This window comes from Cannabis sativa, chromosome 3 (assembly GCF_029168945.1).
Source record: "Cannabis sativa cultivar Pink pepper isolate KNU-18-1 chromosome 3, ASM2916894v1, whole genome shotgun sequence".
NCBI classification, from domain to species: Eukaryota; Viridiplantae; Streptophyta; class Magnoliopsida; order Rosales; family Cannabaceae; genus Cannabis; species Cannabis sativa.
In genome coordinates this window covers 43,681,605-43,707,294 of record NC_083603.1, presented here as the reverse complement: position 1 = coordinate 43,707,294, position 25,690 = coordinate 43,681,605, and the positions used below count along the sequence as shown (strand labels likewise).

At 29.8% G+C, this 25,690-nt stretch overlaps 1 protein-coding gene across 2 annotated transcripts in view; it reads left to right on the top strand.

Moving 5' to 3' along the window:
* The window catches only part of LOC115709616 (probable inactive purple acid phosphatase 27), a 71,411-nt gene extending 45,721 nt beyond the window's left edge, over positions 1-25,690 (top strand). Inside the window, exons 2-13 of one of the 2 annotated variants that reach the window (XM_061111225.1) lie at positions 18,880-19,190; positions 22,413-22,504; positions 22,679-22,754; positions 22,848-22,970; positions 23,064-23,156; positions 23,246-23,375; positions 23,455-23,536; positions 23,609-23,744; positions 23,834-24,036; positions 24,124-24,249; positions 24,409-24,718; positions 25,211-25,690. In XM_061111225.1, coding sequence (XP_060967208.1) covers positions 18,978-19,190; positions 22,413-22,504; positions 22,679-22,754; positions 22,848-22,970; positions 23,064-23,156; positions 23,246-23,375; positions 23,455-23,536; positions 23,609-23,744; positions 23,834-24,036; positions 24,124-24,249; positions 24,409-24,718; positions 25,211-25,516 — 1,890 coding nt within the window. In that variant the 5' untranslated portion in view covers positions 18,880-18,977 and the 3' untranslated portion in view covers positions 25,517-25,690. Of the gene's footprint in view, positions 1-18,861; positions 19,191-22,412; positions 22,505-22,678; positions 22,755-22,847; positions 22,971-23,063; positions 23,157-23,245; positions 23,376-23,454; positions 23,537-23,608; positions 23,745-23,833; positions 24,037-24,123; positions 24,250-24,408; positions 24,719-25,210 lie in introns of those variants that run through there. The other variant, XM_030637755.2, reaches the window with a different exon arrangement.

Sequence of the window (25,690 nt, the reverse complement as noted above, 5' to 3'; positions counted from 1 at the left end):
TAAGCTAAGGGTCCTATTTTTACTATTTTGGAAAATACAGGGTTTATTTTATCATTTAACAAAATACAGGGTTCAATCTGTAACTTTTGCAAAATACAGGGTCTAAAATATTATTTACCCTTTTTATATTTTGTAAAAGTTATCAAATAGATGATAATTCAATTTTATATTTTTTAATATAGTACAAAGTAGTACTTAAATTTAATTTTTGTACCTTTTCAAAAGAAGAAAAAATAATTTTGGTAAAATTAAAACTTAATAATAACTTGATTTGGAGGTGTTATGACTACACATGTTACATTTTTTTTTATCTGTTGGTGCTTGAAATAACTTTGGGTTGGTTGTATTAAAAAAAAGTTTTTGACAGCTAAACCCTCCTAGCTATCATTTCGCTTGCAAGTTTTTTGCAGCAAAACTCTCTCAACTATCATTTTACTTGCACTTAACCCTCTAAGTTTAAATTTTGACGGTAAAACTATCCAAACTACTGCTTGTAAATTTAAGGTGTCATTCATTTTATACAATTAATTGTTAATATATACTGCTTATGTGTACTATTGTACATGTGTCACATTTATATTGGTACACCTAATATTATTATTTAAAAAATATGAAATTATTTTAAAAATTATAATATTTTTTTTTAAACATTTTATTTTTATAATTTTATTTAGTTTTAGAATGAATTTTAAAAATAATTTTTAAATAATTATATAAGGTGTATCAATATGAACGTATCATGTATACAAGAGTACACATAAACAGTCCATAGTGATAATTAACCGAATGACACCTGAAATTTACTACCATCTCAGTAGTTTGGAGAATTTTACTGCCGAAATTTGAGCTTGGATGGTTAAATGCAAGTGAAACAACAGTTGGGAGGATTTAGCCGCCAAAAACTATTTCACTTACATTTAACTATCTAATATCAAATTTTGGTAGTAAAACCCTCAAAGTTATTGAACCGCTAACAAATTTATTGTGACATCCATTTGTCACAGTTAACTACCAATATGAACTGTTTATATGTATACTATTTTGTACACGTGATATATTTATATTGATACTTTAAATTTGTTAAGAGTTTAATAGTTTGGTGGCTTTACTACCAAAATTCTAGCTTAAAGAGTTAAATAATTGTTAGAAGGATTTAGCCACCTAAATTCAAAAAAAAAAAAAAAAAAAGCAAAAGCAAAAATTGAGCTTATGCTATTATTTTATAATAATTTAGAGGAAAACAATGGTATGTACTTTAAATCAAACAAGAAGAATGTAAAAGACATCGGGATTAGGAGATGTTTGATTTATAATAATAAGAATTGTAGCGGTAATCAAGTATCCATTACTTTGTTTCTTTTTACTTTTTAAATTCTGTATCTCATTATATTTAAAGTATTTTCAACTTATATACTAAATTTAGTGTCACACTATTATCAAATTTAATATCAAAAACTATTTTCAGTTCAACCACGACACGAAAATTTACACTAAAAAATTATATTTTATTATTATATTAATAAAATATAAGATATTTTAACATTAAATAATGAATATATACACAAATCAACTATAAAATATCAATAAAAATACAATTGTTATAGTACTACTGCATATATGCAGTACACTCCACTGTAGCTAAAACTGCATATATAATGATGAAATAATATTACGTTGGAGTGATATTTCTACTGCAACCTCAAATTTAAAGTCTCATTGGAGTTGCTCTTACACTTCATCACAAAGCTAATATAAAATTATAATAAAGAAAACACAAAAATCCATTCTATTCTTTCATTTAAATATTTGATAATTATAAAAAGAGTAATTTACGACATAAATAACGAAGTTTAACTCCTGGTTGCAAATAAATACCTAAATTTAATTTTTGACGGTAATAATACTTAAGTTATATTTCTGGAACTCTGTAGGTACCTAACCATTAAATGTTAAGTCATTATCCATGTATCATTTTTTATTTGTATATTTAAACTATTTTTTTAAAAAAAAGATAAAAAATTTAATGACTTGAACCAATCAAGGATTGCCACGTAGCAATTTAATTAACACTTAACATTCAGGTAACTACAGAAGTTCTAGAATTATAACTTAAGTATTATTACCGCCAAAAATTAAACTTAGGTATTCGTTTGTAACCAAAAATTAAACTTAAATATTTGTAATATAAATTACTCTTATAAAAATAAAAGTGATAGAGATATTTTAGTTCATATATATTTTATTCTATTACATTTATGCACAAAATCATAAATTTTAATTACAATACTCGTTTCAACAACAAATCAAATATTATAATAAATTCTCAATCTCATTATGTTATACTAAATTAAACATCACTTTAGTGGTACTGGTGATTAGTTCCTTTAGTATACTGTATATTGTATTATATTATATTAAATTAAATTATATATTATATTTTTATACAATATTATGTTATATTTTAATTTATATTAAAATAGTATATATTTATATATTAATAAAAATAATATATTTATATAATTTTACATAAAAAATCATATAAAATATAATTTAATACCACTAAATAAATATGAGGCAACAAATGAATCCGTATATGATTATTGGTAAAATTAAAAGTTGATAATTTAGTATTCATTTAACATGTGGGAGTAATAGGTGTAAAGATTGTTTGGTTCTAAATTTGTAATTGTAGATAGAATACAATACAAGGCCACCAATTGGAATGAACTCCAGCATAACAGAGCCACGTGATTAGAACACGTGGTGAACATAGCTTGCATTATTATTAGATTTTTTTTTTTTGGTGGATGTGTGTGGTACTGGTAATTTATACATTATCAAATGAATAAAAAGAAAAACCTTTTCAGTTTTCAGAGCTTAATTTCAACCAATCAAACCGTTGTACCATGTTTTATCTTCAAACTCATTGCTAAAGGGAATATCTCCAATAAAAGATGTAGAAAATTAACTGTAGTGTAGTTTTGTGATATTTTTAGGGAAATTTGAAAAACTATCTTTAAAAATCTCTAAAATTATTTTTCTAAATTTATACCTATTAAAATTGCCCATATATGACTCCATTTGATTTTTTCCCATAATACCTCTCTCATTTGAAAAACAAATCCCAATCAAAAATCAAAATTCTCTCTCCTTCTCGGTGACCACGCAACACCACGCCGCTCTACCACGCCCGGCCACCGACGACCACCCACCACCACCGACAGCAGCCTCCGACCACCGTCCGACCACGCACAACCCAGCCCAGCCCCCCTCTCTCCCAATCGGACCCAGCCCCCTCTCTCTTCCTCTCTTTCAAACTTAAAAAAAAAAGAACCCAGGGTCTGATGGTCGGACCATGGGTCCGATGGTTCGGACCCCTATCGGGCCCATGGTCCGACCATCGGCCCCGTCGGATCCAACCACCATCTCTCTTCCCCTCTTTCAAACCGAAAAAAAAGAACCCAGGGTCTGATGGGTCCGATGGTTCGGACCCCTATCGGATCCATGGTCCGACCATCGGACCCTGGGTTCTTTTTTTTTCAGTTTGAAAGAGAGGAAGAGAGAGGGGGCTGGGTCCGATTGGGAGAGAGGGGGGCTGAGCTCGGTTGTGCATGGTCGGACGGTGGTCGGAGGCTGCTGTCGGTGGTGGTGGGTGGTCGTCGGTGGCCGGGCGTGGTAGGGCGGCGTGGTGTTGCGTGGTCACCGAGAGGGAGAGAGATTGATTTTTGATTTTGTTTTTCAAATGGGAGGGGTATATTATGGGGAAAAATCACATGGAGTCATATATGGGCAATTTTAATAGGTATAGATTTAAGGAAATAATTTTAAAGATTTTTATGGATAGTTTTACAAATTTCTCTATCTTTATATCTATGTATTTCAGTTTGTAATTGTAAATTTTAATATATTATTTAATATCTAATAGGAAATTTGAATTTCTATGCATGCATTAGGAAATAAATTTTTCCTTAAACTAATACTTTTCTACATTGAAAATATATGACCACTTTTCCAAAATCCCAAAAATATCCCTCTCAAAAACTCAAACCCTTTCTCTCTCCTTCCCTCAAACTCTCTATGCCTCTTTGCCTCTTCGCCCAAAACCCCATCGCAGGAAACCACCCCCAACCCTCAACCATCATCACCCACCCACCCACCGACCGCCCCAACCCTCCATGCAACCCCGGTCGACTTACCGACCGACCGCCCCCAACCATCTCTTTCCCCTCTCGCATCTCTATTTCTCTCTCTGTCTCGGCATCACTTCGCCGCCCTGTTGGAAATTATTTTACCAGGATCTAGATTTACTAACAAGTATGTTGGATTAACAACCTAATATGAATTCTAAAACAATGAAAATAAACACATATAAAGTTTAGAAAACCTTACAGTGGGTGCAGCGGAATAATATGACTCCTTCCGTTCAGATCTCTAGCCCTTGATTCCTTTCTGTAGCAGAGCATCACCAAGATCTGAACCTGGATCTTCTTTTCTCCTTCTTTGATGCAGAAATTCCATAGTCTTACATACTATGATTGAGATACCACTTGATGTGTGTGGGCACTACTCATCTCACAAGCATTTTGAAATTTTCTCTCTTAATTTCGTGGCTTTAAGCATACAAGAGAAGAGAACAAAGGTTGCTTTATATAGGGAGAAGGGAGAGCACAACTTTCCAAATAAACAGTTTCCTCTTTTACTGTGTAATTGATTAACTGCCTTATTTAGTGTGATCCACCACTTTCCTATTATTGCTAGGCTTTGATTAGCAATTACATGGCAATTAAAAATGAAACTAATAATTGGGAAAATCACAAAGAGGTGGCCGGTCATAGGGTATATGGGCCTCACATGGAATTTTGCAATTTCCTCAATTTTATTTCTATTTCTCCAAAAATACCATTTTTCCAATTCTAATCATTTAAATGCCAAAACTAATTATTTAATAACTAAAATAGATTATTAAATAATATTGTCATTTAAAATAATTATTAATTAGACATGCAAAGTCTCTTAATTAATAATTAAACCTAGAAACCCTTTTCTTTACGATTTCATCCTTAAACTGTGAGAATTCATAAAGTAGACATAGTCTAACTTTTAGAATTATAATTGATTAATTAAAATCAATTAACTGAGTCTTACAAGCAGTATGGTCTCAACTAGTATGGGGACCATGGGTCTATATAACCGAGCTTCCAATAAGTCGAACCGAATTTACCAAGTAAATTCCCTAACTTATTAATTCCTCATTGAATCCACACTTAGAACTTGGAATTGCACTCTCAGTCATATAGAACGCTCTATATGTTCCACGATATAGACACGTCATTAGTTATCCATTGTTATAACCCTAATGTGATCAATGATCCTCTATATAGATGATTTACACTGTAAAGGGATCAAATTACCGTAACACCCTACAATGTATTTTACCCTTAAAACACTTAACCCTGTATAAATGATATTTCACCTAAGTGAAATAAGATCTCCACCATTTATCTTCGTTTGGTTAAGCTCGAAGGAAATCATCCTTTACTTCTATTTGCCAAATAGAAGCTATAGATTCCATATTTATGTTAGCGCTCCCACTCAATTGCACTACCGTGTTCCCAAAATGTACGTATTACCTTGACTCAGAAGAAGGCTTAACTAACAAATCAAAGAACACGAATAACACTCTTGAGATTGAACCTAACCATATCAAGATTACGATCATGTGATCTAGGATCAACAGGTGATATTGAATTGAATAGATATTACGGTAAATTTTAACATATCTAATCAAAGTTCAATATCGGTCCCTTCCGATGTATACTCCATACATCCGATACTGGTAAACTTTGCCAATGTCCTGGAAATGACATAACACTTTTCCAATGTGTAAGAATACCTATCGCTGATTATACCATGTCAGTCTAAATCCAATGTTCTGACAAATCAGGGAATAAACTTTTGAACATATGATTAAGATTATATTCCACTGTGCTGACAACACTATAATCTTTAACCAACCCATATGTTCTGGACTTAAAAAGAATTCATACATTATATACATATAATCATGAAATAAATCATGTGAACCATGCAACATAAAATGTTATTTCTGATCTTTATTAATAAGTAAATCTGATTATATGAAATGAGTTTTATTTAGGGCATAAAACCCAACATTCCCCACCCAAACCGTCCCAACCGTCCAAACCCTCAACCCGCATCACCCACAGCTAACCGCCCCAACCGTCCACGCTGCCCCGATCGACGTACCGACCGACTGAAGAATCAACCGGCATGGAATTTAGCTCATTTCTGGGTTTTGAAGGTCGGGTCCGATGGTGTGCCTGATGCCCGTCCGATGGTACACCAGTTTGGCTTATTTCTGGGTTTTAAAAATCGGGTCCGATGTGGGTCTGATGCCCGTCGATGGGGTGCCCGATGCTCGTCCGATGGTGTGCCCGATTGTACACCAGTTTGGCTTAATTCTAGGTTTTGAAAATCGGGCCCGATGCCCGTCCGATGGGGCCAGCCCGATGGTCAGTCAATTTTTTGGAAAAAGAGGAAGAGAGAGGGACGGTTGGGAAAAATGGGAGGGGTATTTTGGGGTTTAGGAAAAAGTTATCCCATTTTACAAATTATGCATAGTATTAGTTTAGGGGACCAATTTATGAGTTTATTAAGAATGGAAATTCAAATTTCCCTATCTAATTAATAACTTATTAAAAAAATATATAAAATAATACTAATAATTTGAAGATAAATATAAAATTTAATAATAATTATACAAGTCATTTAATGTAAAAAAACTTGTTAACTAAAATTAATAATAAAATTTTACATCATGCTATGTTGTGATTTGAATTTAGATCACTTTTTGTTATGATGTGACATATTTGTATCACAATTTGACACACTATTGGAGTAGAGTTTTAACAAAGTGAGCTATATTTTACATTTGCATTACTCATTTAAATTGGAGATGCTTTTACATATATATCAGTATACTTAGTACTCTCTTCAATATTATATCGCTATTGGTATAATTGAGTATCACCTCCCATTTAATTTAAGATAATAACTTTTAGAGAATATATTTAACTAATCACAGAACAACACCTCTAAGTAGTGTTAGGCACATATTATCAATGTGTTACCTAAACAATGAGGATGTCTTATTTATTTATCTTACAATAAATTCTCTATGTTTTAGGTAACTTTACTAAGGACCACAAAGTATAGCCCATTATTATTATTATTATAAAATTTTTGAAAAAACTACTTTTTTTATATATATTTAATTTACAATTTTATGGATTAAAGTTTTTATTTATAAAAATATACTTATAAAATTTTAAAATTAAAAAAATACATTTTATTCAGTAAAAAAATAAGAAAACTAAAAAATATCAAATAATCAACTAAACGACAACTGAAATAACCAGAAAACAACCTCATAACAACTATAATACAACTACAAATAAACTATAAAACAACAAAAAACAGTTTATTATTTTTACTAAAGAGATATTTTTGTAAATAAAAAATTCAAAGCGTAAAAATAATTTTTTCCATGTTGATGTATTTTTGTAATTTTTTTATCTAATTTTTGGTCTAATATGTAAAGTTTTCTTATTATTATTAGGTGTTAACCCAGAAACTGACCACGGTGACATGGACATGAATGTTTGACACGTGGCAAGAGAGAAACATCCTTGAGTTGAGAAATCATGAGTCATAGCAGTCAACTTGGGAGAGGTTCCTAGCCCTGCGCCCAAGTTGACTTTGAGAACTCTGGAGTGGTTGTTTGGATCCCACCAAGTTGTTTCCAACTCACTATATTTCACTATTTTGTACCATGAAGACATGAAGCATCCAAGTCCAATGCTAGAGAGTTGAAAATGGACAAAACAACACCTCAAAAGTCAACACAGGCGCCTAGGGTTTCACCCAGTGCCCAAGTTGACAACCCAACTAAGGTTCCAGTTTCTGCGACTGTCATAGTCCAGATGGGTCAAAACTTTGTACTAGGACATGAATTAGACATGTCACGAACATATTTCAGGCATCAGAATCATATCAGAGCACTTTCATATTCGACCACTCGGAGCACTAGGTGTCCTAAGCACCCAGTGCTTAAGTTAACATTTTGTAAACCTAGGACACATCCAAGCATAAAAAATGAGGAGACATGTACTTTTAGAGAAGAAACAGAGCAATTAAGAGGTCAGAATGAGGACCCAACCCCCAGGTTGACACTTGGTGCTGAGCCTAGCACCCAGGTTGACATTTTATCAACTTGGGCCATTTCCAAAGAGTTTTGCCAAGAAGTCTTCCAGGAATATTCTTCGTTTTTGTCAAAGATTAAGATACCAGTGTTTCCAGGAATCAAATAGAGTCTTCTGGTGGCCTGAAACTGAACTCAGCGCCCAGGTTGACACCTGGTGCTGGGTCTAGCGCCCAGATTGACACCTAGTGCTGGGCCTAGCGCCCAGGTTGATATTTTGTCAACCTGGGCTGTTTCCAATCATATTTTTGAAAAAGTGTTCCGAACACTTTTTTTGTAATTAGATATAACAAAGATAAAAGTAAACTCAGGGAGAAAATGAGAATCTTGAGGGCCTAAAAGTTGAGCCTAGCGCCTAAGTTAACAACCAAACTGGTGCGCTGGTTTCGACCATTGAAATGAAAATTCTACTTCGAGCATTCTCTCTGGCATGGTCAAAAACAGGGTAGGAGATCTCGCCCTCAATTTCAAGAACCCTAAAGGACATACTGGAAGCTCCAAAAAGAGCACCGAGCGCCCAAGTTGACGTATGACCTATGCCACTGGGTTTTGCTTATCCGATTACAATTATTTCTCAAGCGTTCATCTAGTTTTTCATAGTAAACGAGAGCTATGAACTCAGACAAGCTAAATTCACAACTTCATATTTTCACTTTTCCAGCAGAGTGACTGACGTAAATCAGGTAGTTTCGAGTCTCTTGATTCCATGAAATAGTAACATCTTTGAGAACTGGTGAATGGCTTCACCAAAACACAAAACTAGCTAAGCGATGTTAAAATATCACTTAAGCCTTAAAAAATACACCCTCAACATGTTTTTCCCTTGGCCCAACGTCCAAGTTGCCATCATATGTCAGGTGATGTCAATCTGGGCCCTGCTATTAGAGTAACATTTAGTAAAACAGTCATAATTCACTCAATATTGATTTGATTCATGCGATTTAACTTGCGTTTTGAAGCTATTTTAATGCTCTATCAAGTCATGTCTCATACCCTAATCGCAATTCTAAAGGTATCAAGTCCAAATTTCGTCCTCAAGGGAGTTACGAATTTAAGCTAAAACTTACTCGAAGTGGGTCCCCCAGGCTGTGAGGGATTGCACAGCTTACCCGGTATTTCCTCTTACGAATCACGGGACTACTGACTGTTGCAATTGTCTAGGGAAGGTCAAGTGTGATGATTCTGAGAATGTGTAGGTATTGGACTACACAGTTGAAGAAGGCTTAAATGGATTGATTGATACTACCTATATCAACAAGGTGCATCTTATTTTTCGGTAGCCCATCACGAAAGAACTCCACGGTTAAGCGTGCTTGACCTGGAGTAGTTTCAAGATGGGTGACCTCTTGTGAAGTTTTCCGAGGAAGCGAGTGAGGACAAAGCACGCTGGAAACACTCGTGTTGGTTTGTAGGGTCAGTCATCATTCCATGAAGCAACCAAAGTGACTTACTCGTGTATAAGAGCCATCATTTCGTGAGTGTAAGGGCCCAATGGAGGCTTGAAGCGAGGACATTATAGATTATTACCTCAAAGATATTAGTGAAACATCTTTGGGCAATGCCATGCGGAGGCTTGGAACAAACCAACTTTATGGGGATGTCAGTGGTAAACAAAGAAACAAAGTCCTCCCATCTTTCTCTACTACTTTAATGTCAATAAACATTGCATTTACTCTCCTCTTCATGTCAATTAACATATCTCTTGAAAGGGCCATCCTTCTGAAAGGGAATGTGCCTTGAAGGGAGAACTGAGGTATAAAAGTATTCTTGATGGTAGAGGCCACAATTACTCTTGGTCACATTCTCAATGTACAGAGTGAACTAATGGAAGTGACAAAATCTGTCTTTTCGAATAGGACTTATCTTCAGATCATATAGGGAGTTGATCTTGTGAGGAGTAAGGACAAACTAATTTCTTACACGATAGAAGATGAAGAAGGTTGACAAAACTCTTAGCTATTTGGATTTATTGGGTAGGGACAAGCGCTACAACACAGATTCTTGGAACTGTTGGGACATCCAGTTCGAGGTTTTTGAACGACAATTTGAGGAATAAAATAGTCATTTTTGATCAACTCAATTTGATGTTCAGAGATAGTACTAAAGACGAGAAGTCTTAACTTGAAAGCTCGATCTCCCAGATCATCACTCTCAATGGCAGCCTTAAGGAGTTTGGTTGCTATCACTTTTCCACCACGCGCCTTGTCTAAATTTTTGGCACTGGGCATTGTCAGCTTAGCCCTAATGAACTGAGCCACGTGTGGGTCACATTCATTAGGCATTCTTCGAGTTCTCTTCATACAAGGCATGGCAGCTTTGAAGTTCAACTTATTTCAACTAAGAACAACTGAATCGCAACTCAGATCAATTCCTTTCAACCTTGTTAAGACAAAGTCAAGGTGACTGCAACTTGTAGGAAAAGGAGATTTCAGCTCAAACGGCTCACATAAAATTATATTTTTGATTTTTGAAGGTCTTATCAATGGAGTTTAAGGATATCCAATTAGTTCTAGAATCCTGTAACCAAACTCAACAAGAGAAAAGAGAACAAAATTTTGAAAAAACTTTTTTACCTAAAGATCTCAAGAATACTCAAAGAACTAATGAAGTTAAAACACTCAAAGCTCTCAGGAAGCCACATGTGTGTGGAGCAATAAAGGAAGTGGGGAGAATTGAATGAAGATCTCCCTTTATTTATGGTGGTCCAAGTCCCTTATTCCAAAAGTAATAAGGAGTCTTTTAAATTTTTAATTTAAAAAGAAAAGATCAAAAATAAGTAAAAGATAATTATCTTTTCTCTTCTCCTTTTCTACTTGAAATTTTGAATTCCTCATTAGAAGAGGAATATGAATTCAAAATTTAAAAGACACTTCAACTCCTAATGCAATTAGGATTCAAGCAAATTCAAAGTTCAAAAAGAAAAGATAAATGACAAGTAAAAGATTATCATATCTTCTCTTCTCCTTTTACACTTAGAATTTTGAATTGCCTATACTAAAGGAACTAGGAATATAAAACTTGGAAATTTACTTAATCTTAATATCATTAGGATTCATAAAAATTTTGAGTTTTAAAGGGAAAGATAAAAGATACATGAAAAATAATAATTGTTTTCCTCTATTCCTTAACTCAAAAATTTTGAATTCTTTATCCTTAAGGGGAATGGGATTTGAAATCCTAATCCTATTATGAATGTTTGAAACAGGAAAAAAAATGCTCAAGATTGCCAAAATTGATGCCCAGCTAATAGTTTCGAGAGAAACAGGCGTAGTTCACGTTATCAAGTCAACCTCTCACAAGTGTAAAGTTGACTTGGGGGTAAATGTTAACCTGGAAATTGACCTTGGTGACATGGACATCAATATTTTACACATGGCAAGAAAGAAAACATCCCGAAATTGAGATATTCTGAGTCATAGCAGTCGACCTGGGAAGGCCTAGCCATGCCCCTAGGTTGACTTTGGGAACTCTGAAATGGGTGTTTGGATCCTGTCAAGTTATTTTTAACTCACTATCTATTAGTATTCTATACCATGAAGACATGAAGCATCCAAGTCCAAGGCCCAAGAGCTGAAAATACATGAAACAACACTTTGAAAGTCAACACGGGCGCATATGGTTTCACCTAGCACCCAAGTTGACAACCCAACTAGTGTTTTGGTTTTTGGGATCGTCTTAGTGCAAATGGTTAAATTTTTGTATTGGGATATGAATTAGACATATCATGAGCATATTTGAGGTATTAGAATCAGATTCAGAGCACTTTTGTTTTTGAGCACTCAGAGCACCAAGTTCCCTAGGCACCCATCGCCCAAGTTGATATTTTGTTAACCTGGGGCACTTCCAAGCATCAAACTGAAGAACAATCCTGATCATTTTCTTCATCTTCGTCAAAAATGAGAAAACAAGTGCTTTCAAGGAAGAAACAGATTAATCTGGAGGCCAGAATGAGGATCTAGCGCCCAGGTTCACACCTGGTGCTGGGCCCAACGCTCAGGTTGAAATTTTGTCAAATTGGGTCATTTCCAAAGTGTTTTCTCAAGAAGTCTTTTGGGCATATTCTTTGTTTTTGTCAAAGATTAAGATACACGTATTTTTGCGAATCAAACATAGTTGTCTAGTGGCCTGAAACTGGACCCAGCTCCCAAGTTGACATTTTTTCAACTTAGGCTGTTTCTAATCATATTTCCAAAAAATATTCTGGGCATTTCTTCCGCCATTAGAAATAACAAAGATACAAGTAAGTAAACTCGAGGAGAAAACGGGAATTTCGAGGGCTTGAAAGTTGAGCCTAGCGCCTAGGTTGACAATCAACGTGGTCTGCTGGTTTCGATCATTTAAATGCAAATTACGCTCTAAGAATTCTCTTTGGAATGGTCAAAAATGGGATAGGAGACCTTGTGTTCGATTTCAAGAACCTTGAAAGTATCAAAACGACATACTTGAAGCTCCAGAAAGAGCACCCAGCGACCAGGTTTACGTATGACTTAATGCACTGGGTTTTACTTATTCGATTCTGAGCCTGTCTCAAACGTTCGTCTAGTTTTTCATAGTAAATGAGAGATATGATTTAGACAAGTAAAATTCACAACTTCATATTTTCACTTTTCGGCAAAATGACTTAGTCACTTATGTAAATTTTTTAGCGACACGAATTTCTATGCAGTTCATCTTTAGCGAAAAACAATCACTATATTATTATTTTGTTACAATGTTAGCCCATTTATTATTACCAGCTTAAGTACTACTGTTGCATCAAATTTGTAATAGTTGAGATTTTTACCGCTAAAGATGAACTATATAAGAATTTTTTTTCACCAAATAATTTACATAAGAGTTTGAGTGCAACAAAATAAACATTATAGGGATTTCTCCCACCAAACAATTTATATAAAATTTAAAATGAAACATATAAGAATTTTTTTCTAAAAATTTCCCTCATATTTATTTTGTAAAGCATTCTATCTAAATTATTGTAATTATTAATTCAGTTGCATTTCATTAATTTTTTTTAGATAAGTTACACTATAAGGATTTATTTAACTAATTTAAAATATAGTAAAACCTCTATTTAAGAATAGTCTATCCAAGAATAACCTCTAATTTATTATAAGAAAATCAAGTCCCGATTTGAGCCAGTTATAAATAAGAATAACCTCTAGTTATACATTTTCTAAGTCCCGTATTAACAAAGTATACCGCTATATAAGAATAATTACATCTTAATAAAATATATACATGTATTTTGTAAATTTATTTATGTAAAATTAATAATTTTATTTAAATTATAATACATGTATGAAATTATATTTACTCTAAAATATTTCTATTATGATATAGTATTAATAATTATTTATTGTTATTATTGTTACATTGATATTTTTTGGTTTTTTAATTTTTTTTCTTCTAGTGTAACTCTATTTAATTACAACTTCCCAATTAGAATATAATTTACTTGGTCATAAGTGTATTCTTGGATAGAGGTTCTACTGTAATTGAAATCAAGTATAATAGCTTTAAACATTCAAATTAACTCTAAATATACGGATACACAATTCCAAATTTTATAGCTAGAGTATCATCTATGTAATTATTTTTGCTTGGACACTCGAATTATAGTAGATTACTCATAAATTAGTCTTACATTAAAATTGTTGCAAAAATAAATGAAATGCAAATGAAGTGGTAAATTTGTAATTTTCTTCATAGTTCAGAGCTTTTTTTTACAAAATATAATTTAGGGGGAAAATCTCTACAAGCAACCTAGTTTGGGGGGTGAAAATTTCATTTATCATTAATTAAGTGATTAAATAATAAAATAATAACAAAAATTGATATAATTATAAAAAATAATAAAATAGAAAAAATAGATGAGAGCTCCTAAATAATATCACTTCACTTAATATTAATACTAAAACTAAAAGGAAAACTTTGCAATTCATGTATATAATTAGAAAAGGAATGTTTCTTTATTAATGGTATTGATTACATAAGAATTATTTTAAAATTGAGTTATATGATTATATATACTAATGTAATATTAGTAACATGTATTGTTATATATCTTGTATGGTATACAACTAAAAAAATCTCTTTATTTTATTTGTTTTATTACTTCTTTACAAAGATATTATATTGTACATTCTTAATTAGCAAAACTTTTATCAAAGCCGCCTTAACCCATTATAACCTCTAGAGTGTAATGATGCCAAATTTTGAACTATATACAATATTTTAATCATGCCTTATTAGTTAGAGATCTCTTATATTAAGATAATATGCAAAACAAATTGTCTAGAGACTAGAGCACCAATAACATTTTTTTTTCTTTTTTAATTTTTTGGACATGGTTTTATTTAATTCAATATGTAATATTTTATTTATAGTGCATCTCATTAACATTAAATACATATTTTATATTTTGAATTCAATCCAATCCGTACAAGAGTTTTAATCCAATCAAATCTGCAAAAGTACAGATTAGATCGATTTTTTTAAATTGATTGCTTTTCAATATTAAATTATTTAATAATTATTAAAAAAATATTTTTTTTACATAACTAACAATAAATAAAATAAATTATTGTTGTTTTATGTCTCCAACAATAAATTAAAATAAATAAAATAAAAAATAACGAATTTAAAGAAAAAAATTGTACATAGAAATATTTAATTTATTTTAAATTATATGTAGAAAAAAAATTATATATAAGAATAAAATATACATTTTTATATTAAAATGTTAATTATATATATAATTTTTTAAAATTTATACAAATATATGTGAATTGAATTTGATAGGTTACTTTTATACGTTAATTAACATCCAATTTGTCAAAATTTTAAATTTTCGAATCTAGTTTAATCTAATATGCACAAGTGTAAATATCCACACTTTGCAGATTGAATTAAATTAAATTGTGCAATCAAATTTGATTGACTATTTTATTATATTCCTACTTTTGGAGTATTTTCACTCAAAAAAAAAAAATATTCCTACTTTTGGAATGATTTGAAATGTAAATTTAATATAGTAATTTATAATATAAATTTTTATTTAAAATTAATATTTTAGTTTTATTTGTAATAAATTAATAGTAATTTAATAAAGAAGAAGAAGCAAAGCCGTTATCAAAGTCAAAGAGATCCTGCCTATAAAACAATCTTACCAAACATTTACAATTTGATAAAAGCTAAAACAATATATGGGATATATGTTAGCCTAAAAAATGTCCTCACTCACCGTACCAAACATAATAAGTTATTATCTTATAATGAGATATTTAATTTAATTAATTAATTTATTTTATTATTATTATTTATTTTTTATTTTTATTTTTTTGAAGAAAACAGAACTTTATTCAAAGTTAAAAAAAAGACTAAAACCTTACAAGTTCGGTAGAAGAATAACACAAACTTATTAGGAGATGACATAAATAACAGCTAACTACACACTGATGGTGAAAGGAGCAAAAAACTCAAGACTCACACAGAAACATTTAAAGGAATAAATTCCAAAAAAATCCAAAGACCAACACCAAAAAAACTAACTAAACTAAAATTCAAAAAATAAGTAAACAAATAAGATAGAATAACTTCAAGGAACTCTCCAAAACACAAAAAAGACTGCCCGAAAGTCCAAAACAAGCAGGGCAAAAACAAAGGACTGCTGCTAACTTCTTACGAGAAAAGTTCCCTAAGTCTCCTATTATGGTTCTCAACAATGAAAGAGCTAGGAAAAGGAAAGCACATCCCTATAGTAACACCGAGTCCCCTCTACAATGAGAGATAATTTTTAGTATTTCATTACACAAAACAAATTAAATAAGAGAAATTTGCGGCATAAATATTTAACCTTAATTCTCAATTGTAGATAAATACTTATATTTAATACCGTTAAATGTTAAGTCATTATTCACGTGTTATTTTTTTTATTAGTATATATAAATTTTTCTTTTCTAAAAAATTAAAAATTCATGACTTTGACTAATTCGAAATTGACACGTGCTAATTTACTTTATATTTAACAACTAGTTATAAAAATATAATTTAAATATTATTACTATTAAAAATTAAATTTAAATATTTATATGACAAAGTATTCATTAAATAATTACTCCTTGTGTTGTGTGGGATCCGACCAAAATAAAAAAAAAATCGTACATGTCACGTGAATTCTTCGAGTATTGTGCCAAATATTATAAAAAAAAAACTTGTTTTTATTATTTATTATAATTGTAATGTTCTATTCTATGTACCTTATATTTTGATCTCTATAAATAGACAAACATCCTACATATAGTTACTTTATTTCTAATAAAATAATTAGGATTAATTCAATGAGCACCATGATTTTATATCAATATCTTATAACATTTTAATTTTAATACATATAATGCAGTTTCATTTTTTTCTTTTTTCTCAAAAGTAACTTTATATAATTCTAAATTTTAATGCATATGGTGCATGGTACCTCACATTTGATCTTTATGTATAACAATTAATATTGATTTTTTTTTTTATATTATTTTATTTAGAAACATTTTGTGTTCTTATTTAAATTTAGGTTAGTAAATTTATATTAATGTACAACATTTAACAAAAAAGAAGGCAAACATTTATTTTGACAAATTATTTAGATGGTGTTTTGGCACTATAATTAAAAAATAATTTTTATTTTTAACAACTAAAAATTATTTTTAATAATACAATTATAAGTGTTTGACAATATTTTCAGAAGAATTTTTTTTTTTAAAAAAAAAAAAATTACAAAAAATATAAAATTTTGAGAACACCAAAAAGTTATTTGTTAGAATTTAATTTCATCATTTTTTTTTCAAATTACTTTATCTCATTATTATTGAAAAAACTTTTAAAATGCATTTCTTTTTTATGAATATATTTATTAATTTTTTTATTGAAGTTTATTTTCTAAGAAAAAAAGAAAGAATAAATAAATAATTTCTGTTTTAGAAAATTACATCAAACAAATATTTTTTATTTTTTGAAAACTTCAAAGTATGTTTTATATTATCATTATTTTAAACAATTTTAAAAACAATAAAAACAAAACCAGAAAAATTGTGAGTGACTCCTCTTATGATTTAAGATTTGAAAACAATTTTATGTTAATTTTTATAAACTCAAAAGGTGGGTCTACATAAAAATTCTTGATTTAGTTAAATATTTTCAAAAACAAAATCTGGGTATTATTTTGAATTTTAGATTGAAAAATAAAAACACTATTTTTTATGTTTCAAATCATGGAATCGGATTTTTTTTCCAATTATTTTATTTTTGTTTTTTTTTTTTTGAAATTCCTAACTAATCACAAATTTAATTTTTTAAAATTCAAAACCATCAAATCACACTACAACTAATCACATTATTTCACATATAAAATTTAAATTTTTGCTTCCAAATTACTTTTTTTTTTTTTTTTAAAAAAAAAAACCATTAATTTCTTAATAACAAACTAATCAACCCCTTAGATTTTTCCTTTTCTTCCAATTTTTTCTCAATGTCATTATTCATACTTATACACGTATGAGAACACAATTTTTTAAGTATTTTTACGGAGAAATTGGGGTTTTTATTTTTTTTTAATAAAAATATAGATAGATGTTTTGATAGAACGTTTCAACTATGTTGTTTTTATAAGTTATTTAAAAGATAAAAAAATGTGTCACTATAAGCATTTTGTGTAAAATTTTTTAAAAAAAGAATAATTTACGACGTAAATATTTAAATTTAACTCTCGGTTGCAGATAAATAATTAAGTTTAATTTTGACGATAATAATACTCAAGTTATATTTCTAAAATTTCTGTAGATATTCGATCGTTAAATGTTAAGCTATTATCTATGTATTATTTTCTTATTAATATATTTAAATTAATTTTTAACTAAAACTAAATTTAATAACTTGGACCAATTAAAAATTGACTCGTAGTCTTAGCCATTAATTTGACACTTAACCACTATAAATTGAAATTCTAGAAATATAACTTATGTATATTATTTTTAAAAATTAAAAATTTAAATATTTATATGCAACCGAAATTAAACTTAAGTATTTATAAAACAAATTACTAAAAAAAAAATAAGGATAAATACCATTTTGGATCCTGTATTTTGTAAAACTTACCAATTTGACCATCTGTTTTGTTAAATGACAAAATTGACCATGTATTTTCTAAAATTGTACAAATAGGACTCTGAACTGATTTTTTTTGTCAAAATAAAACTTAATAATAATTCGATCTAAAGATGTTATGACAAAACTAATTACATTTTCTGTATCTGTTCGTGTTAGAAATTGTGTTAAAATTGATAATATTAAAAAAATAAATTATTGAAAATTGAGCTCAGAATTTTATTTTTAACATTTAACAAAACAGATGGTCTATTTTGTCATTTAACAAAAGAGAATGTTCAATTAATACCTTTTACAAAACACAAAATCTAAAATGATATTTATGAAAAAAAAAATTATTACAGCCGTACACATATATGCCCTACTTATATTTATTTTGATATATACGTCCACGTGCTAAATATACTTCTATCTACCAAGCACATTAACACTTCTATATATAGACACTCCATATGGTATTACTCTATCAAGCAAAATAATGAATTGACTGTCTCTCTCTTCCTCCATTTTCATCTATTTTTCTCCTTTTCTCTCTATAAAAATGGAAAAGAGTGAATTTGTAGGAAAAATAAGAGATGGTGTGAGGGTTTATTCAGTATTATATTTTGTGTTGTTTTTGGGGATAAGTGTGTGTGGATCATATGGAGATGATGATTATAAGCACCCATTATCCGTAATAGCCATACACAAAACCCAGTTTGCTCTTCATATCTCTGCCTCTATAGAAGCTAAACCAGCTCTTCTTGGCTTGAAGGTACCCCCCACGTGACCACTCACGTGCTATTATATCTCTTTTATTCATTAATTTTTACCATATTTACCAACCAAACCATAAGTAAATATGCTACTTTAATTATGACCTTTATTATTTAATTTTATTATCCTATAAATACACTGAAAAGAAAAAAAAAACTATTCATATTAATCGTTATATCTCATATGGAATAATCATTTTGACACACTCTAACTATGCACGCTTTTTATATATAATGACACAATAATAATTTATAATGTGGTCCTCACTTAATATTTAATACATATTATTTTTCAGAGATAGTGAAATATATATGTATATTAATTTTTTTTTGTGAAGGAGAGTGAGATATTTAATTTCAATGATGCATTTTTTTTATTATATGCATTATTGGTATAATTGTTTATTTTATAACTTATTATTATTTGTTAGTAGGTTGCTTTCTTTCTTATATGGCGTTTTACTTGTAGCATTATTGACTGATAATTATTAATTTATTATTCATAAAATATGATATATTAGAGATCGAAGAAAAGATTAAACAATATTATCTTTTTAAAATATATTAAAATATTAATCTTGTCGTTTTATAGATTCTACAACTGTAATTCTTTTAGAATGTATGTTTATTATCAAAAATGGGTTTTATTCCCAAAATATTCTCTTTCTAAATTTTTAATTTACACCATAAATCACATTAGATTTTCATTATGTTACAATTACAAAGATGGTGAACTTTAGCACGAATATTTTTTTAATATATAAAAGTCTAATTTAATCTAAAAAATATTTCATGTTACTAGTTATTAGATTTTTTTTTTCTTTTTTTTCTTTTCTGGAAAAGGAGTAATAATTAGAAAATAGAAGGTAATAACAAAGCTAAAAAAACCGAAAATAACAAAGGCTTATAAATAAATTTTAAAATAGAAATTGAAAAAAATAGTTTTGTTTTTTGATATTTGAAAAAGAATAAAAATGTGGTAATTTTTTAAGGTGAGGAGAGAGAAAATAAGGTGAAAAAAAGTGATAAAACAAAGGTTAATTAGCAATTTTTTCTTTCGAACTTTGACATATACGAAATCATACCCACTCAACTTTTTTGGCTGTTAAAAATTCCTCCTGAACTATTGAGATTGTTAGATTTAAGGACTTTTGTCTAATTTCATTTAATTTTACTGTTTCAGTAATTGTTTATGTACTAAACCATACTCCACAGACTTTGATATCTACAAAATTGTGCCCTCCTAACTTTGATATGTACTAAATAATGCCCCTTGAATTTTCATCCATGTTAGAATTTTTTTACTAAAATTAGACAAAAATTCTTAAATTTAACAATCTTAATAGTTCATGGGGAATTTTTAACGGCCAAAAAAGTTCAGGGGCATGATTTAATACATGTCAAAGTTCGGGAAAAAAAATTGTTAATTAGCCTAAAACAAATGCACAAGATTATGATTAAAAAGTTGTTTGAAGAAATTTTGAAAGTATTTTATTAGTTTTTGTTTTTAATTTAAGTGAGGAGAAAAAAAAAATAAAATGAATATTGAAAGGAGTCCTACCATCAAATCTTATATTTCAATTTTTTTTTTCTCAAAATCACATTTATGAGAGTTTTTTTTTTTTTTTTGTGAAATTTTTACACAAAACGACTATTTTCACCAATTTTTAACATTTATATTAACAACAAAGTTAATAAACCCCTTTTCTAATTTTTTTTCAATTATTTTTTATGACGATATTTATTATAACTATAATATTATTTTTGTAAATTTTAACATTAATAGCAAAGTTTTTCGATATTTTGCAATAATACCATGTGTATTTAAAAAAATTCAAATATATTTGTGAGACAGTAAATTAATTAAATTTTCATAAAATTTACAAAGATAATGTTATAAAGTACAATGAACTAAGTTATTAAAAAATTGGAAAGAAAAATGAAATGCTCGACATATGTTATTGGGTGGAGATTATGTTCAAAATTTTTAATTTTTAGGATTTCAAAAAAAAAAAAAAAATCTTAAAAATAAAATATAAAAGTAGTTTTACCAAATATGTCATCTGTCTGAACTCTTCAAAAAAAAAAATGTCATCTGAAATTTCCATAAAAAATATGTTATTTGAAATTAATTTTATTTTTTTAATTGAAAAGATAAAACAAAAAAATAGTTTAAATAAGTGGGAATTTTTAAAAATATATTTTTTTATGTTTAATTTATTTTTACGACTCAAAATTTTTTATTTATAAAAATATATTTTTTTTTAACGAAAAGTTAGAAAACAACGATAAATCAATCTCACAGCAACTATAAATAAATTATATAATAATAAAAAATAATTAGAAAAATAATTTCATGACAACTATAATACAAAACAAACAGTTTTATTTTTATTTTGAAAGGAACAATTTTATTAGTTTTATTGAAAAAAATATTTTTATAAATAAAAAAATTCAAAATGTAAAAATAAAATTTTGTAATTTTTTTTAAAATTTTTTTAAATTTTTTTTTAATCTATTATATAAATTTTTGTTAAATAATTACTCCACTCACACCCACTCCCCCACTCAGTTAATAAACAATTATATTATATACAAAAATGAATTGGATTGACCATTACAAATTAAAAATACAGTACTATGAATGGTGTAAATTTTATATAAAATATAATTAAAAAATAAATTAATATTATATTTGACTCAAATTTTATAATTATATATGCTTCAAAATAAACCTTAATAGAAAGTTGTAAAAGATATAACCAAAAAAGCTGGAGATTTCTTGTAATGAGGATAGAAAATATAATCAATGTAAAATAGTTCTTTTTTTTTTTTTTTTCAAAAAAAAAATAGTGAAATAGTAATAAACCTTCGACTTTGACATGTCATTTCCGATCTTGTCGTTTGTAAGCTGTTATCATTTATTACATTGTCTTTATGTCGTTTTAAATTATTGTCTTACACGTTTTTGTCGTGTTTTCAAAATTACTGTCGTTTCTCACACTTCATGTCGTTTTGTATGTTTTTCGCATCTTTTCCTGTACCAACCAAAATTCAAAAATTGGACACCAAAGTCATTAGCAAAGCGTCTAATTGAAACAATAGCGTATGATTAAACGACATCAGCTTAAGCAGAAAAAACAAGATTTTCTAAGCAAACGACAATAAATTATGCAAATGCAATAATCTGATTATTACAATGATTTATGTCGTTGACACAGGGTGAAGATACCCAATGGGTAACAGTGGAGTTAGAACACCCTGAACCATCTTCCGGAGATTGGGTTGGAGTTTTCTCCCCTGCAAATTTCAAGTAACTACACATATATACATATATATTAATAACTATACATATATGATATATTATCTATACTAATCATTTCACCAATTTATAGTGTTGAAAAAGGAATATGAAGCTTACTATATATTAAGCCACTTATATATTATATACTGTATTAATATATATACACAACACGTATACATGCAGCTCATCAACTTGTCCACCCATCGACCCAGATAATTGGAAAATCGGAAAACCTTACATGTGTACTGCCCCAATCAAGGTGATCTCTTAATTAATTTACACTAAATTTTCTATCTAAATTTTAAAGTTTCCTTTTTTAAATAAATTAACTTTGAATTATTATATTTTTCAGTTCAAGTACGCTAATAATTCCAACCCAAATTATGCAAATACTGGGAAATCTTCTTTGAAATTCCGGCTCATAAATCAGCGGGCAGACTTTTCTTTTGCTCTGTTTTCAGGCGGTGTTTCAAATGTTTGTGTTTTTCTTTTGCCATTATGTTATGTTATGTTAATATTTATAACACTAAAATTTACACAAACATAATATATGTTATTGGTTCTACAGCCAAAACTGGTGGCAATTTCAAACCATATTTCATTTGCCAATCCAAAAGCACCTCTCTATCCACGTCTTGCTCTTGGGAAGGCTTGGGATGAAGTAAGTAAACTTCAAATTTTCCTTCTAAACTATAAATCTAGCCATGTCTTTTTTTGTCTAATTTTGTGTTTTTTGGTAATATTAATTAGATGACAGTAACTTGGACAAGTGGATACAACATAGACGAGGCTGTTCCATTTGTTGAGTGGGGTCTTAAGGGAGAATCCAAAGTGAGATCCCCAGCTGGGACTTTGACATATGATAGGAGCAGCATGTGTGGTAAGTAATATATATACTAATATCAGCTTTTGAGTTCTTTCATTATGATTTTGATTATGTGATTATGATTATATTTTAGGTGAACCTGCAAGAACTGTTGGGTGGCGTGATCCTGGTTTTACACACACAAGTTTCCTCAAAGACTTGTGGCCAAATTCTGAGTAAGCTTTTCTCAACAGAATTTTAAGCTTTTTCCATAGCAATATATTAACAGTAGTTTTATACCAATGCAGGTACACATATAGATTGGGTCATCGTTTATTTAATGGAACATATATATGGAGCAAGAAGACCTTTTCATTTAAAGGCTCCCCATATCCTGGACAAGACTCTTTACAGAGAATTATTGTATTTGGTGACATGGGAAAGGTAGTAAATAGAGATTTTGAGCCATATTGATAATGTCAATGTCTTATGCTGAGGTGTGTTTTTTTTTCTTTTTCATAATGTGTTTTCAGGCAGAGCGTGATGGTTCTAATGAGTACTCAATTGAGCCTGGTTCACTTAACACCACTGATCAACTTGTCAGAGACTTGAAAAACTATGACATAGTTTTCCACATTGGAGATATGGCCTATGCAGATGGATACCTTGCTGAATGGGACCAATTTACTGAACAAGTTGAGCCTATTGCATCAACTAAGCCTTATATGGTTGCAAGGTTGGTTTGGTTTATTTATTGTAATTATTACAACCAAAAATGCATATTGATTTGGTTGTTGAATCTTTTTGGTTTGGTTCTTTGCAGTGGTAATCATGAACGAGATTGGCCCGATTCGGGTTCCTTCTTCACACCTTTGGATTCAGGAGGGGAATGTGGTGTTGTAGCTGAGACAATGTACTATGTTCCAGCTGAAAATAGAGCTAAGTTTTGGTAAGTCTTTTCAACAAAAGGTGGAGGGGTATTTTTCCATCCAATAAAATTCATTATTTAATCTAAGGACATGCTTAGTCAATCTAAGACTGAGATTGTTATGTATATGCTAGTTTGAACAAAGTAGATTTGTTTGTGTTGTGTTGTTTTGTTTCTTAGGTACTCGGCGGATTATGGGATGTTCAAGTTTTGCATAGCTGACACTGAACATGACTGGAGGAAAGGCTCAGAACAGTATGAGTGGATTGAGAAATGCCTTGCATCAGCAGATAGACGCAAACAGCCTTGGTTGATCTTTGCGGCTCATCGTGTACTTGGATATTCCTCTAACTCTTGGTATGGTGGAGAAGGCACATTTTCGGAACCCGAAGGAAAGGATGATCTCCAAAAGCTTTGGCAGAAGTACAGAGTGGACATTGCCTTCTTTGGACATGTTCATAACTATGAAAGGATTTGCCCAATTTACCAGGTATGCACATTTAGAATAGAGATGTTAAGTTACCTAACTTAAATATTATGTTGAGGGGGTGTTGAGAATCATGGGGTGGACATGGTGGTCACTATCTGTATATGTCTCTGATACCATGTTGAGAATCATGTGATTCCATTTTAAAATCAATTTACAATGAGTGGAGTAGTCCATGTTCTTATAGTTCAATTTTCTACTATTTATTCTATGTGAGACAATGTCCACAACAAGGGGCATCTTAGGAGTTGATTACACACTAATATACAATGAAAAACAAATGGTAAATAGAAATGTTAAAAGAGTCTTAAGAATGGTATCCTAGTTTCTCATCATGGTTTCTTTTTTCCTCATAAATTGTTGTGAATGAAATTTGATTCTTTTAGAAATTTTACAATAAAGTTCCAGAAGAAGAAGAGTATAATATGGTACATACATTATTTGAGTCTTAATTAGTACTAATTAATCTTGATTATGTTTGTGGTACTGGTGCAGAGCCAATGTGTAAACACAGAAAAATCTCAGTATTCAGGGGTTCAAAATGGAACAATCCATGTGGTGGTTGGTGGGGGAGGTAGGAGTTTATCAGACTACAGCTCACTCATCCCAGTTTGGAGTGTGTACAGAGATCATGACTTTGGCTTTGTCAAACTCACTGCATTCAATCACTCCTCACTTCTATTTGAGTACAAGAAAAGCCGTGATGGTGAAGTCTATGACTCTTTCACTATTTATAGGGAGTATAAGGATGTCTTGGCTTGTGTCCATGATAGTTGTGAGCCTACCACTTTAGCGAATTAGATCAGTTTTATTTACTATGAATTATGGTGTAAGTTGTTGCTGTGTATTATTGTCTCATCAAGGATCATATCAATATATATGTATGAACAAAGTGTGATCTTAAGGATGTACAAGTTCATAATATGTAATAAACACTTGCTAGCAACAACAAGAAAAAAAAAATGTTGGGAAAAA